The sequence below is a fragment of the Mytilus californianus genome, unplaced genomic scaffold (assembly GCF_021869535.1).
Source record: "Mytilus californianus isolate M0D057914Y unplaced genomic scaffold, xbMytCali1.0.p SCAF_15, whole genome shotgun sequence".
Lineage (NCBI taxonomy): Eukaryota > Metazoa > Mollusca > Bivalvia > Mytilida > Mytilidae > Mytilus > Mytilus californianus.
Genome location: NW_026262637.1, coordinates 15,117,360 through 15,134,396, shown reverse-complemented (window position 1 = coordinate 15,134,396; position 17,037 = coordinate 15,117,360). Strand labels below are relative to the sequence as shown.

Sequence of the window (17,037 nt, the reverse complement as noted above, 5' to 3'; positions counted from 1 at the left end):
TGCATTATTTGCACAAGAAAATCATTGCCTTGACAGAAACAATCAGAATAGAAAGAGAATTTGTAGATTGAATGACATTGATACTTAGATGTACATTGTATAAGGAATTTTTATGTAAGTCTCTAAAACACTGATGTAGAGTGTTTCTGATGGCAAATATCTTCACATCAATTTTTCTTCATCTATTTCAGTTTTCTTATTTTCTTGAAAAGTCATTATACATGTATGTGGATTTTTTTAGTTTGTAGTTTCAGAAACTAGATTTTAATATGCCTTCTGTTGGCAATTGTTTGTTATGATTAACCATGAATCTAAAAACAAATTAATAGCAATTCAATTAAAATACGTTTATTCTGTTTTTTCAGAGACCATACGTTACAGAAACTGATGCCAATAATTGCCAATACTCCAATCACGGCACAGTTGTACGAGGAGTCATCATTCCTACGTAATTCTAGTCATATAAAGTATCTAGTTCACATACTCAGCACATTGGACGAGTTTACAATCACTTTAGAGTCCTCATTACTTCGAGGGATTAATATCTGATTTTAATACATTGTTAGTTTGTTTAAATTGTTGTGATAAGATTTGTGTTTGTGAATGTATATATCTAAAAATCAAATTTTTGTGATTTTTTTATGTAAAATAATATATTCAAATGGTTCTAGCCTAGGTGTTCTTTGGCACCTGGATATTTATTGCTTGCCATTGGAGAAAAATTATTGCATAATCAAGATTCGTTTTCATTTTTTACCTTCAATGCCCTTTTAAACAAGAAAAAAAAAATATTTTACAACTCTTTTAATTTTATTTATAGTACTGTGATACTTGGACTAATGTTTGTATAAAAGATATGTTACAATATGCTGGACATGTTGGTTTTATAATTTACTTGTATCATCTGAAAAAGCCAAAGTGTATGATTAATGCATAATATTTGGATAAATGGGATACTTATATAAAAGTAATCTAATTGGTTGTATAGCTATGGTATGACACATTATCTAGGTCTTCCTATGTTTTAAAGTATATGAGTATATGAGTATATTGGGGTGATACCACCAGTTTATGATAGCCCATCTTTAATAGTGGAGTTGAAAATAATTATTAATTGTTTGTTCAGACTGGGCCTGGATTTGTGGTTCTATACCTTATGCCATTGAACACATATGATTTGGGGGATTTCCATAACAAAACTTCTATTCAAATTTTGGAGATTGAAATATCAATTTAGGCACATTATTTTTCAGTGAAATAAAATATTTTAATGATTGAATATTGTAGATTAATTTATTTTCGTGGGTACCAATTTTTCGTGGAGTGAGGAAACATTGTTTTTTCATGGATATTTTATTTCATGGTTTTGGCAAAGTCTGCACATAAGCCGATAGAAAATGTGTACATTGTTGTACATTTGAATTTCGTGGTTCACCTATGTCCACGAAATCCACAAAATTTGTATCCCACGTATAATAATGAATTCACAGTAACAGTTTAGCTTCAAATGAAAGTTTAGCTTAAATTAAGTTAGACTATGAATGCATGAATACAACACATTCTGGTGCTCATTTTAAAAATTTTAACTAGCTTTTTATTGCATAAAGGAAAATAAACTTTCCTCAAAGAAGATACAATACAAATTTTTACTTTCAGTTTCAATTTTGAAGAAAAATTACAATAAACACATTATAAATTGTTTCTACAATGAATTAAGAATTCAAAGAAATACAATGTAATGCCCTTATCAACTGAAATATCAGTCTTTTATACAGAGCTATTTGTTTTACAATATTGTAGTAATGTTTTTGGTTATGTACTTCTTACTCCTAAAACCTGATGCAATGTTATTGTTTTTGGTGGTATTACCCCTTTTAAAGAGAACATATAACATTGGTCACAGAAAGTTTTCAGAAGTATTAAATTCTGTGATAATAACACAGGGTAGAAAATAAAGTTGAGCATATTTAATGTATGTATGTTATGTTTATATTTTTTATGTGTTGTGACTTTTATATGGTGCATTGTGTAAATATTGTGCTTGATAATCTACAAAACCGTGAATTGTTTTCCATGTAGCAGTTATGTTGTGCTTATTAACATCACATAGTTTCAGTATTGTTATAGAGTCTGGTCAAAGCTGATATAAAATATGTTAATATTTTACTCATATACAATAGCTGTTTTCACAAGTTGTTTAAGACTTATACGTTATCTCTTGTCTCAAAATTATTTTTCTCACCACCAATTTATATTGCAGAGTCTTCAAGCTATAATGTAAAATATTAATTTTGAGTCAGTCACTTGCATATAATACAGAAAAATTTGTTTAGATGAAGTGCTTCTTTGTAAGTAATTGCGCCATTCATTTCATAGCTTTTTTTTCAAATTTTAATTAACCTTTAAGTTCAATTAAATAAGCTTTACCATACTTTTGCTTCTTGCCAATGTTTATGCCTGACCATAATTTTATCCACTATAGCTTGGTGTATATTCAGCTTTCTCTTTTTATAAATTGATTTATTGAACACAAGTAATATTAAGTCCATTTTTGTTGGATTTGATAAGTCATTGTAAAATTTATTTATTATAAAATCCCCCACTTTGTAAAGAAGGAACATGCACAATGATCAATTTGTCCATTTGTTAGTTCATTCCTTCGTCTGCTAGTCTTTTATACAAGCAAATCCTTCAAAATCAAGGATTGGATTTCACTGAAACTTATGATAGGCTAAGTGCCTCTTGACTTTTTATGCTCTCTACTTTATTTTTCATACTAAATGTTTTGTTTTTTTGTGATTTCTAAAAGCAGATATGCTTTGCCATTTCTACATACTAAGTGTTGAGGGTCAATATATATCGACAACTCTCACAAAACCAGTTACTGGATTTAAATAAACCTTTTAGAAAATATTCAATACCTAGTTATGGCTTTTTAACATTTCCAATTTTAATTTTATTCTGAATGATTTTGAGGTTTCCCATAGTAAAACACAGACTCAGTTTTATGTGTTCAAATGGAATAAGAGGAGGTTTGAATTTGCTAGCTCACTACCATTTTTTAGCTTCTTTTTATTTTTTACCTTATATGACAAGTTAACACAAATTCTTATTGCAATATCTTTTGATTTGGTTATAATATGATTGAAGATGTTTAAACTTGTATTAACATTGTCAGTTGTCTAGAAGTTTTATCTGTTAATATTCAAAGTTCACTTAGTTCTGGACTTTATTGTGTTCTGTTATTCGTGCAATAATTTCCACTCATGCTTTTCCAATGAAAACATCAATGTTGATTTGCCATCTTCGAAAGAAGATCAACTGGCCATGTTTATTGCAATCATTTCTATAATCTTACATAAAGTTTTCAAAATAAAACACATATATTTTTGTATGAATGTGACAAAATTTTAATCCTAAATTAGTCTCGATAACAGTATTATCTTTTAATGGCATGTTAAGTGAGTGGTGTTTAATTCATCGTGCTGCGGCGTCCTCCAACAATGAAAACTGGTCACAATAATAAAGCCAATAGTGTTGGAAGTGGCATTAAAGATCAATCAATCATCAACACAAATTTAGATAAAAGAATAACAAATTAATCTTATGCACCATATGAACAATTCAGTAGAAAAAAATAGTTCAGAATGGATAAAACAGAAATTGACAGACTCAGTTTGGATATATTACGGTAATTTCCTTTTTTTCCAAATGAAATATAAAGTCTTCAGATACAGTTATATCTTCATATTTTTTGAAAGAAGGCTTGAAAGTATATGCATTTTTTTTTTTTTTTTCAGTAGCAATTTAACCTTTTGTGTATGAGAATATAAGATTCAGTCCTGTCAATAACATGATTGTAATTTTTATCAGTATAGAAAATTGTTTGTGCCAAATTTGACATTGTTAACTTTAATATAGTAAATTTGTGTACTTTGTTTTTTATGTCCATAAATATATAATGGTATATGTACGGAAATGCAACAGTTCAAGAAATGTAAATGAACTACACAAGATTTTTTATGTTATGACCTTTTTCTTTATGTACTGTCAAATATATGCATTTGTAAGGGGGAACTCAAATCTTATAACTGTTCAAAGTATCCTCCTTTAACCAGAAAAAAAATCAATATTGCATCAATGATAGTTAAGTAGCTAGTTAAGAATTCACTTGTAGGTGTAAGGACAAAAGGAAGGAATTTCATAATTTTAACTGATATAAGGATAACATTTCATTTTCCTAGAATATATTTCCTGTATATTTTTTTTTATTTTGTTCTTTTACATGACATTTTCACAACTGCTCAATTTTGTTAATTTTTTTTTACCTTTGTTGTATTTTATGCAAACAGATTACTTAGATTTTCATATTCTAGTTATCGTTCAGTTTTGTTAAACACAATTTTACTGCAGGCAAATACAACAGTAAAAGTTGTCTGTAAACACAAAATTCAAAAAAAAAGTTTTAATTGGCCTTTGAATAAAAATGTGCACACCCACTCAGTTGCAATATTATTACACTATTTAATGACAGTAATTGGTAAATGAATTACCAAGAAATGTTAGGGCTTATCATTTTGAAGAAATGAGGTTGTATAAAACGGTTTCTTAAGATCAAGGTATCTATGCTTTTAAAACAACAATATATTGAAGTTACAGGACACACATGAATAATACAATTTATACCTTCCTTGTTGATTTAAAATCAAAATTTGTTTATTTTGATCTCCTTAGTTCTTAGAACATTTAAAATAAAAATGTAGATACCAATCTCTTTGTTTTGTCTATCTAATCATAATAATCTCAATGGTCTTACAGATGCATGCTAGCTTAAAGTGTGGGAAATTGATGGTTTGATCCTCAGATGGGTTATACCAAATACTTTAAAACTAGTATTTGATGCTTCTCTGTCAAATGTCAAGCTCACAGAATTTTTTACCAGGACCAAAGACTTGTCATCTTGTACAGTAAAAATAATGTGTCTGAGTATGATGATATGCAGTCCTGTGGTACAAAACTGGTATCTTAACACAGAATATATGTTATGTTCCTTTTATTAGGGCCCTCCCAATTATTCGGTGGTAGGTTTATAGTAATCGTCTGTCCATCACAAATAGTTTCTGATCTTTTACTTTAAAATCCCTTCCAGTTCAGGGATCAAACTTGGCATGATTACACACCACTATTAGAAGGTGTGTCATGTTCCTTAAAGAAAACGGTAAGTTGATGATCATGGTCAAAAAGTTAGTTGAACTTAGTGTGCATATATGTGTATGTTGAATAACCCTGATTGAAACACAATTTCCCTATTTACATGCTGTGGGGCCCTCATCACAATCCTCTATTTTGTGTTTAAGAATCAATCATTTTTTCTATTTACTTTTTACATTCACTGAACATTTTTGTGATGTACAACACATAAATAGGTTTTAGACTAACTGTTGTATAAAACTTCATCAAAATAAGAGGTTTACCAGATATACCATGGTATAAGGACAAAGAAATTTAAACAAATGTATAGTAAATGTAAGTGTCAACATATTACTGTGTTTGGCATAGTAATACATAAGGGATAAATTTTTACAAGCTATAGTAATTCTCTTGTAACAGTTATTTGTTGGACTTTTTTTGGGGGGGATGGATCATGCAAAAGTGTGAATGTTTGGCTCCTTATAGGTTTTAATTCACACACACAAAAACTGCAACAATTTCAAATAAAAAGTTTTTTTTTTGTTATTGATGCCAATAAGTCCCATGGTATCCTATTCAATCTGTATTGAATCTGTTGAGAGAACAGATAATAGCGTAAAATAGAATTGAATGAAGGCATCAATGTCTGCTAAAGAATTACAGTTGTTCACATATCTCACAAGTCAATCACTAGATTTGTTTCATTTTACCCATTATCCATAGACACAGAATGCCAATGCCAGTATACACCATTGTTCTCCCTGTATTTTCATATAGCAAAATTTGAAATATTACAGTTTCCCCTAAATCATAGTCCATATTTATAATACATTCTGTTATACAACATGTTATAATAGTGCCAAGGATATCACATATAGTGAAATATCCTGAAACATGCATGAAATATTTGCTACTGAATTTTAAGCAAACAACAATCAATTAATACAATATATATTAAAATGGTATCATGGTGTTATTAGGCCCTGGGCAGAAAACTATAAATCAATACTGACCTGCTTTATACTAATGAACATCAATGCGAAAATAGGTATATGCTGCTACTTCACTGAGCAAGCTGTATATAGGAATAAGAGCAGATTGGTCAACTCAGAATCATAATACTGCGTTCAAACAGGGTGAAAAGGTTTGTCACCTTGTGAACCAGCACAATTAAGTGCAATTACTATTCGCCACTGCACGTTAATCACCAATTCATACATACATCCATCCTTGGCCATTATCTCACTTAAATTTATTCACAAGTTACTTGACTCTGGTGATTTACTGCTTAAGCTTGACTTGTACGAACTATTGTCCATCCGAAATTTGTGACAGTATGTTGAACTTCATATGTTTATCTTTAGTTGTTGAATCGCTGTTTTCCTTGGAGTTCGGTATTTTTGTTATTTTACTTTTTTCATTAATACTCCCCCCCCCCCCCCCCCCTCAGTCTAGTACATATATTAAGAATGCTGGAATGATACATTAAATTTGTGTTTGGTCCGATATGAAGGTGCACATGAAAAATACTGCAAAAAATTGGATATTGGTAGATATGACTAAGATAAAACTGGCAACGCAGAATCATACATAATACAACTCTTGCCGAAGACAAATCTTAACAAGTTGATTGAATAATGTGTGTCACATGTCATATTAAATGTTTTACCGCTATTCATTTGCATATAAATTCAGAAAGTGCTCTGTGACCCTTTCAAAAAAGACAAAACAAGAATAAAACATTACCGAGAAACAATTTTTTCTGAACAGCTCACTCCTCGTAAAGAAAGCAAACTCACTCAATGTTTTGTGGCAAAAAACCTTTATTGTCTAATGTTTTTTAATTAATTCATTATTTAGTATGTGATACCGTTAGGTTTTCTTTCAACAAAACCTTACACACAACAGATGCTATTTATAATTCTCAAACCACTCAAAGATCGCAATTTTGATGCATCTGGGACTAATAAATGCACGTTCATGGTACATGTTAATCTGTTAGTCACATGATGCATATAGGTATATCATAGGCCAACTGCCTGGAAGCTAAATTACTGTTAGAACTCTTCAAAGATACCAGGCTTATAATTCAGTACGACAGACGCGCGCAAAGTGTACAATGTTCGCATACAATACAAATGATTATCCTAACAGCAGCTGTAATAACTACAACTAATAAGGAGCCTGAAATGTGGGTCCTAGTAAAAGTTGTTATGTATTTAAAATTATAAACAATATGAAAGGTTTACTTTTTCAATTTTCTGTTTTAGAAATATTCTGGATTTTGATAGATATCACTAAGTTTCAAACATGAAATTGCAAATCCGTCAAAAAAGTCCAATCTTGCGCTGTCAGATATGGATTTAACGAGTGAAATTTATGATAAATTCCGATTAACAAATGTTTATCGAATTTGGATGAAATTATTATAATCTAGTCTTTTTCTTTGATACCATTTAACGCTTTTTGTCCAATAACCTCTATGTCTCAATGTATTACAAATATACCTATTGATACAATACATTGAAATTCTTTATTTCAATACCTTTTATACAGTTTAACGTTCATTTCGTCTAATTCACGTCATTTGAAAATTCAAATTTTTTGAATGCATGTATCTCAAATATTAGCGATCGAATCTGTTCATATTTTCGTTCATTTTTGTCTCGCCTTCACGGAATCAAAAAGAGAGAGATAGGTATGCTGTTCCCGGCGGCGGCGGCGGCGGCGTCAACAATGTATTTGTTTGTGATTAGGTCAGTTTATCGGCAACCACTAGAGGTAGGTCAATGATATTAAGTATGCAGTTGTATCATCATTGACACATCTCATTTCCATGGAGATAATGTGGCCCAGTCCCCTTTGTCTAGGTCTTTTGACTGAAACTTTTGCTTGATTTACATAATTTTATTAGTTTGAGATTAGGTTAGTTTATTGGGAACCACTCGTGGTAGGTCAATGATATTTGGTATGCAGTTGTTTTAGCATTGACACATCTCATTTCTATGGAGATTGTTTGACCCCGTTCCTCAGTCATGTTCTTTTGACTTTTAAACTTTTGCTTAGTTTACATGTTTTAGTTTTTGATTAGATCAGTTTATGGGGAACATCAAGTGGTAGGTCAATGGTATTTGGTATGCATATGTATTAGCATTTGCACATCTCATTTCAATGGAGATTGTTTGGCCTTGTACCTTCAGTCATGTGGTTCATTGACTTTGAATATTTTGCATAACTTGCATGCTAAAGTATTAATATTTTAATTTCAACATTTTCATTTTACTATCAAAATAATAAAAAGGCTAGACATATCTCTGTGTTAACAGTTTGTTATATATCTACGTTTGATAAGACATATTGAATAGAAATGTTGTTATTTTGGATGTCAGCAGCATTGAACATTTTTCACCTTTTCTGCCAACTTTTAAAAAAGTGTGGCTTAAAAAAATGTAGCGGGGAAGGGGGCATGACACCCCGTTTTATTCCTTCACTCAGACATGAAAAATGATTGCAAAAAACTGAAGTATTGTTGCCTTATGCACTACCATTGATACATCACTAAGCGTTCTTAAGGCCGTCTTGGACGTATGCATGGTTTCCTCTAGCTGTTTGCTATTTCATATTATTCTTTTTTATTTGTGTTTGTGTGTGTGTAGGTGTGTTGCTGTGTCAATGAATCTCTCCTTTAAGTCATAATATATAAGAAATAGACTCAAACTCAACCAATTCAAATAAAAACTTGACGAACAAGTAAAAAGTTAAATAACAAAAATACCGAACTCTAAGAAAAAATTCAAAACGGAAAGTCCCTTCTCAAATGGCAAAATCTAAAGCTCAAACCCATCAAACAAATGGATTATAACTGTCATATTCCTGACTTGGTACAGGCATTTCCTTATGTGGATTTTATAGCTAGCTAAACCTCTCACTTGTATGACAGTCGCATAAAATTCCATTATATTGACAACAATGTGTGAACAAAACAAACAGACATAATAGGTAAAAATGTCAAAAATAGGGGTACAGCAGTCAACATTGTGTTATAATCTTAATCACTAAAAAAAAATTATGTCAACAAAGAAAAAAAAATGGCATATAGACAAAGTACATAAGCACAAATGAAAGACAAGAATACAAAAAATGACCATAGCACAATAACACAATGACGGGATGTATAATGAATTCTTAATGCGTCTTGCATATCACTTGTTATAATTCAGGCCATCAACCAACATGACCACCATACCAGCTAAAAATGGAACATCGGGTAAAAATGAATTTCAAAATAATTGTCTTCACACTTGAAAAGATTAAATGATAGGTAATAGTTGAAAGGACCAAAATACCCGTGAAGAATGGATCTATTGTAAACTCCCCAAAAGTCAGAAGATTCATTATTGGGATTGATACTCATAACTGGCCGAAACTTAGGATTTTAATGAAGTCAGGAATATGACAGTTGTTGTCCATTCGTTTGATGTGTTTTGTCATTTGATTTTGCCATGTGATTAGGGACTTTCCGATTGAATTTTCCTCGGAGTTCAGTATTTTTGTGATTTTACTTTTTTTTTTTGTATGCATCAAGAAATTCAGTAAATGAGAAGTTTGTGAAAAGGGTCTATAAATGTTTAGAATGCATGAAAAAGCGACGATGAATGTACATTTTTCTATTCAAAATTGCTATTTTCGAAAATCAGTCCACATAATTTTGCTTTAAAAATGATATTAAATTGCTGTAAATATTTATGTTTTAGCGATATGAAAATATTAGTGGTCACCGGATTTATTTTTGCTGTCAAAATTATTTCAGTATGGGTAATGTATGAACGAACAAGAAACAAATATTTGCATCGTGACTCCATCATGAAGCTACGAGCATTTTGTCGTTTTTGGTCTAATTTCACATGACCTGTATATCGAGACAAGGTTATTTCTAATGAAAAAAAGAATTTCGCATCATTAAAACGGAAGTGTTTACAGGAATACACTATTCTATGTTAACAAAATCATAAGTCGTGTAAGAGGGCTTTGTACTACAGTATTATATAGGAAACCCACCACTTGAATACAATCGAATTTTTCTTAACTCCTGCTGTTCGGTAATTCTTTCTTATTCACTTTTGAATTTGTGTTACTATAATGATACGTTTGAATTCAATTATGAATATCTTGTTGTTCTTAGGTTTCTAAATAGCACGTACTAGAAGAAATCATTTAGAGTATGAACTATAAAATATTGATATTCAACGGTATATGTCAACATAGAAATCATATAGCTCAGTATAACAGTATATCTGTTACACATTAGAACATTGTTTAGGATACATTGAATGCATTTATAAGATCTTGATTCAGATGTAGTTCATTTTTAGGGGTATCAATATTCTTAATGTGAAGTATCTATTTAATAAAACTGTAAATTTTATTTTTCATTTTTATATATCAGGTATTTCGAGTAAAAGTACCGTAACAACAAAAAAATTTCTATAACCGAGGTGAGGTTTTATAGAATTAGGGAACATATATTTGAGTATCCAGGGGCAGCATAATTTTGGAAATGAACATGCTTGATTGGTACGAACTGAAGATAAATAATCTTGCCCAAGACATGATTGACCATTAAAATCTTAAACACTAAAAGTGGTAAATATACTCCATCGTGTATATTATAACATGTATTTAAGAACATCATAATCACAGTATAAAACTACTGTCATAAAATGACCGACATTGTCACAGCAAAATACTGCCATAATACAAATTATAAAACACCAAGGGAAACATCTAGATAAAATTATCAGGCAATAATGTACAAATATAGCAAGCAATTCGAGTTGTCTGCATAAAACATTGTCTGATAAACAAACGGGTCGCAAGAGGAAAATAAAGTTGCACACAAAAGAGAAATTATCTCTTAAATGAAAATGCCATTACTGCATGTAAAAAAATAAAAGTATACACCAGTATGCCCGTGCTTGCATGAGTTACTATCTAGTCTACGTAACGTTAATACGTTATTCAATATACAAAGCGTTGCCATGTACGAACAATTAAACAAAATGAGTGTGTTTAATGGTTATGAATTTCATCAACATAAAAACTCTAATGTCATAAATCAAGACAACAACAAATACTGAGGGAATCGCAAGAACTTCAAAAAGAGCGATAATGGGTGCGTCGACAGGGTAAGTGTCTTCGGCTGTGCATACACACCCGCCATGCAAATCCACACTTAGTCAAAATGTCACAAACGGGGAAAAGGACACAATCGGTAACATTTCAGATAAGACTCTAGAGATCTAAGACACCATAAAATGTGAGTAATTAAGGACAACACACATAACGTATCGGTCAACCAATTTGCAATGGGGACATTAAGTCTTAAGTAGTGTTTGAAGTCGTTTTTCTCAACACTGTGTTGGACAGTTTCTGTGCAAGGAGCACACCCCTGTTATTAAAAGTCTATATAGTGTAAACATGCAAGAGTGTAACGTATTGTTTTATAGGTTTACGATGTGACAAGGGTATTTTTCTGAGAAATGGAAAGTTGAAATTAAAATGTTGAAATCATTACGTTTGTCATTGATTCCAATTTGAAGTCGTACATCTTTATCAATATCGAGGAAAGATTAATTTATGAAGCAGACCTTTTAGTTCATGTAGTATCCTTAATCTTGAATTTACTTTTCCATTCTTTTGATGTGTTTGGGCTTTTGATTTCGCCATTTGATAAAGGACTTTTCGTTTTGAATTTTCCTTGGAATTCGGCTTAATGGCATGTCTATGTAAAGCATGATCCCTTTTTAACCCATATTTCTAACCCTTAATCTAATCAAAGTAAACCAAATAGTCGTCTTATCTGTAATGTTACCGATTGATTCCTATTCCTAATTGTGACTTTTTGTCCGAGTACGCTTTTGCATGGTGGAATGTATATCAGGAGACGCTTACTCTATTGACGCACCCGGTCTTGCTCCTTTTGGAGTTCCCTCGTGCTTTTTTGTTGTCACCTTGATTTATCGCTTCCTAATCGAGTTATGAGATTTGAACATCGGTAAACTACTATCACTTTAAGTTAACACTTGCTTCAGTGTTACAAGTTTCTTCATTTGTTGATGTTCCTATTTTTTCAGGATATCATTTTGGATGTCTAGCCTGTTGTCAGTGTTATCATTTTGGATGTCTAGGCTGTTTTCAGAAGTATTAAATGTGATATTAATTTTTCATTTCTTTTACAGCTATATTGTTGTCATTGAATGATAATTGGTATTTGCTGCTTCTCTTCCAAACATTCGACATTAAGGAGAAACAACAAAGATTATTTAGGAGTCAGAATGTCTGGGAAGTGTTGCATGTATTCCTGCTGACTGTTACCTTGTGAACTAGCATGTTAAAAATCCAACTCAGACTATCGGCATTGTATAAAGGAGGTCTCATATTCATATCACAATGAAATAGTCTCATCCTGATATGCAAGTATCATTTGCCATTGAACGTCAAACACCAATTCATTCATCGATCCTTCAGGCTTTATATAATTTATTTTCTTACACATTTCAAATAACATATACCAAATAAATAAAGTCATTAGAATTCATGTTATATCAAAAAGTGAGGCGGAAGATACCAAAAGGATAAATAAACAAACCCATAAGTCGAAAACGAACTGAAAATGCCATGGCAAAAAAAAACCCGAAAAACGAAAAACAACCAAAAGATAAACAAGTCTACAAAACACAACATAAAAAACTAAATATCAATTTTCATCAAAATAATGGCTATACCAGATCGGACATGGCACAAGCACAGCATGTTGACATGGGAAAGTCAAACAAGGCTATATTAAACGAAACTGTAAAAATCAATACTGTGTTTGACATAGAAGTACGTTGGGGATATTAATTTGTGAGAAATAATTACTCACTGCTACAATTATTTACTTGTATATAAGTGTGTTTTTTTCTTTTTTCCATGAAACTGTACTACATGATATCAAAAATTTGATTGAAAATACAGACACTGTACCAGATAAACTAAACTAATATTTTCTTTATTTAACATCATATTTGAGCCGTTTATAGTAATTCAGTGTCCATTGGTACAGTTAATTGTAGGCTTTAAAATGACATTATCATTTTTTGTCACAAGTCCGAAAATAATGGGCAAAATAATAAAAAATGCAAGTTAGTTTCCAAGACACCACAGCGACAACTTCACTCTCGCATTCCGAAATTTTGTCTACACATTTTTAATATAAATATTCGAGAGAGATCTATTCCCGCCTAAAATTAGCCTTCGAAGTGTATCTCAAAAACTAAACTTGAACCGCACAGTTTAACCTATCCCTGAATGTGCATTAAGTTTAATGTCTTTTATATCATCCGTTGATAGAAATATGAAAAATGAAAATGTTGTTGTCTTGAAGGGCAGCGTAGACATTCAAAAGATTTTTAATCAATTTTAGGGGCCTCGGTAGCCAAATGGTCTAATTAGTTCGTCCACTGCATTAATAGCCTGTCAAAAATGCGGTTTGTGAGATCGAACCCCGCACGTGCCAGGTATTCGACTCCAATCTTAATTGACTAGGATTGCCAATTTTCCTGCCGAAGGCCGGTAGTTTCCTCCAAGCACTGTGGCTTGCTCAACCAATAAAAACTGGCCGCCACGATATACTAAACTAATAGTGCTGAAAGTGGCGTTAAACACCAAATATCAATCAATCAATCATGTATATTAAGGAAAACAGCTTGATGTGAAATAAAAATCGATTTTGTGATGTTGGTTTTTTTTAACTGGTAATATATAGTTTCTTAGAAACACTTCACAACATGAGAACATGTATTTTCCTTCAAAAATGAATTCCAGATTGAAGACAAGATAACAGGAAACAACGTTAAAATGATGATTGGGATTGTACATTTGTATAAGTTAAATCTTAAGACTAATTTGATTGAAATTTTCAACTCAAATTATGATACATTTCTATCACATTTTTCATTAAAAAGATGCTGTGATAGATCTATCAGGTAAGGTTTATTCTTTAAAACATATTTACCCACAAATATGATACCATACATAATTTTATTCACCCATTGATAGAATACACTGAAGTCATTGTTATCTGCAATATCTTTCATACAGTTTAACGTTTGTTTCTTTCCACACATTTTTTAATATTAACGTACCAGAGACATCTGTTCCCGCCAAAAAACAAACCTTTTTCAAATACTTGAAACCAAACGATTCAACCTATCCGTTTTTCATTAACTTAAATGTATTTGTATTTCATCTTTTGCAAGAAACATGAAGAATGAAAAGGTTGTTGTTTAAAATGGCAGCAGGGACATCCCAAACTTTTCAACCGATGTCAACTCTAGGGAAACAGCTCAACTTGAAATACAAATTTATTTATTGTTTTTTTTTCTAACTTTTTAAACTCTATTTCCTGTACAATCTAAGTCTAGAATTTTGCAAATATGCCGTGAATATCATCATAGTTATAAAGAGGGTAAACAAATTTTTTCACAAGAGAACAAGAATTTCCCTTCAAAAGTACATATCTTTTTTTAAGTTTTTTAATGCAAGTGTTTTCCGGAGAGCATCCTAACACTAAGAAGGAAGTAAAATCTACCGCGACAAAACGAAATAACGTATAAAAGATAGGTGGAGCTATACTTTCTGAAGTTTAAGATCTGTCTGCTTGGATTGAAGTTTTATTAAACAAAGTCTACAACGGCACTTTTTTATCACATTTCTCAAAAAAACTAAAAATGCGGTTATAAAATTTCAACAGAGTCATTCTTACAATTGTTACATGATTAAGCTTAAAAGCATTTTGTCACTAGAACATGAAGTACGATTTCAGACACGATTTCGTTCTTTATAGTTTTATACTGAATTGTATGAAAAATGGGAGATGGCTTCAACGTGGTCCTTTTCAATTTGGAAAATATAGAAATCAATATAAAAGGATCTAAGCGACAGAACAATATAATGTGTCCATATATATGTTACATTTGCACACTCATACCAGAATTTCAAGGTAGTTCTCCCTCCCAAAAGACAAAACACCAACTAAAACTCCAGGAGTTTTCATTAATTGCATATAATTGTTTTATTTATTTAAATGAATATGGTTAGAGCTAAGTATGTGATTCCTATGCAATTTCAGTGCCACTCTGCTACGTCTGTTCTCACCATAGATATTTTGTTTAATACGGTTTCTTACTTTTTTAGTCTTCTAAATATTACTAAAATTTTGCATATAAAGACATCCCTCACCAAAAATCTTATCCATTCATTATAAATTTCTATCGAAATTGAACAACTGAATAATAAAAGACAACGATAGTTTACCAATATTCTAAGGCTAAGTTTATGCTACAAAAATTAGAAGATGTGTTATGTTGGTATCTTTTTCATTATTTTCAATTTAACCTCAGAGTTGATATTGCCAATGAGACAACTATCCTTAAAGATCGAAGGACAGAGATGTACGACTTTTGTTTTGTTGCTTGGTTGCTTTTTTGATATTGCTTATTGTTTTGTTTTTTGCTTTTGTTTTTTTTTTCTTATTTGGAGAGGGATATGTAAGCTTTGTTAATAATTTTTTATCTGGATTTTCAAGTTACTGTTGATATGACATATGTTTGCAAAATGATTGATTTTGAAGTTTTTAGTTCTCAGTTGTGCAAAAGTTATTTTTAACACTAAGAAAGTAGATATTGTAATGCAGTAACTGCTTGTTTCAGCAATCAACAATTACATATAGCTTATGGACACATTCTGATTGAACAAGTGTAAGTGATTCGTACCAGAGAACCTGGTCCTATATTAAGAACATCCTAAATGTTTGTTCTAATAATAACTAGTCAATTTTGAAAGTATTGATTTGTAGTTTTAATAAATTTTTAATATACTTGAAATACTATAGTATATAGGAAATCATCCTCTTCAATACAAAAAAAAATCTTATAAACTTGGGTTGTGTTAGTTCTTCCTTCTTCTCGTTTGATATTGCTTTACAATATTGTTTGCGTTTGATTTCAATAACACGACTGTGTTATTAATTTGATGGTATTATTTTCACTCTATTCAAAATGCTAAAACATCTCGTTGGAATTTATTTCCTATGTGTAAGTATATTTGTTTCCCTTAATATACCCAATAAAGCACTTAAAATATTGGCATGCACATCAATGGCATCAACTGATATTCCATGTAAAAAATAATTTTGTAAATTATCTCTAGTCTGAAATGGTTTGGGAGCTCATTCCATAATTTAAAAGCATAATATCTTTTTATACTAATCAGGCTATGTAAATACACAGCAGAACATTTGTTCTTGACACGTTAAAGTTTCTATAGATAAACAACTTATTATTCTTACTTTAATGAAGGCAAATTTGAATTATTCTAACAGTTTCGTACATGATAAATTATAATGATTATAAATAAATCTAAGAGCTCGTTCAGTTCTTGTATTTTCTCTATCTTAACGGTATTTTTTCTCACTGCAGAAGTGCCTGAAATTGGACATTGATTATAATTTGGCAATTTAAGCGAATGATATAAGTTAATCTACAATGTACCTTATGTCTAAAATGTTTATCATTCCAAACCTTTTCAGTTTATTTAGCTGTTTTGATGCTTTTTTATGATATTTGTTTGACCAAATAAATTTATATTGTGATAACAAGCAATTGAACACCTCTTTGCACTCTATCGTATTTTTACCTAAATTAAATACAAGACATGCATTAAGATGAAAAGTTTTATTTCCTATGGCCAAAGCCTGGAAATTGTCTGGATTCGTTAGGTTTTTTTAACTACCAGTCTCCAAATTAT

General features: G+C 31.0%; 1 protein-coding gene across 8 annotated transcripts in view; it reads left to right on the top strand.

The window, feature by feature from the left end:
* The window catches only part of LOC127725475 (DENN domain-containing protein 5B-like), a 47,121-nt gene extending 42,351 nt beyond the window's left edge, over positions 1-4,770 (top strand). For all 8 annotated transcript variants that reach the window (XM_052232473.1, XM_052232476.1, XM_052232471.1 and 5 more), the window contains one exon: positions 366-4,770. In XM_052232473.1, the coding sequence (XP_052088433.1) occupies positions 366-549 (184 nt within the window). In that variant the 3' untranslated portion in view covers positions 550-4,770. The remainder of the gene's footprint in view (positions 1-365) is intronic.
* Positions 4,771-17,037: the final 12,267 nt, after the last annotated feature.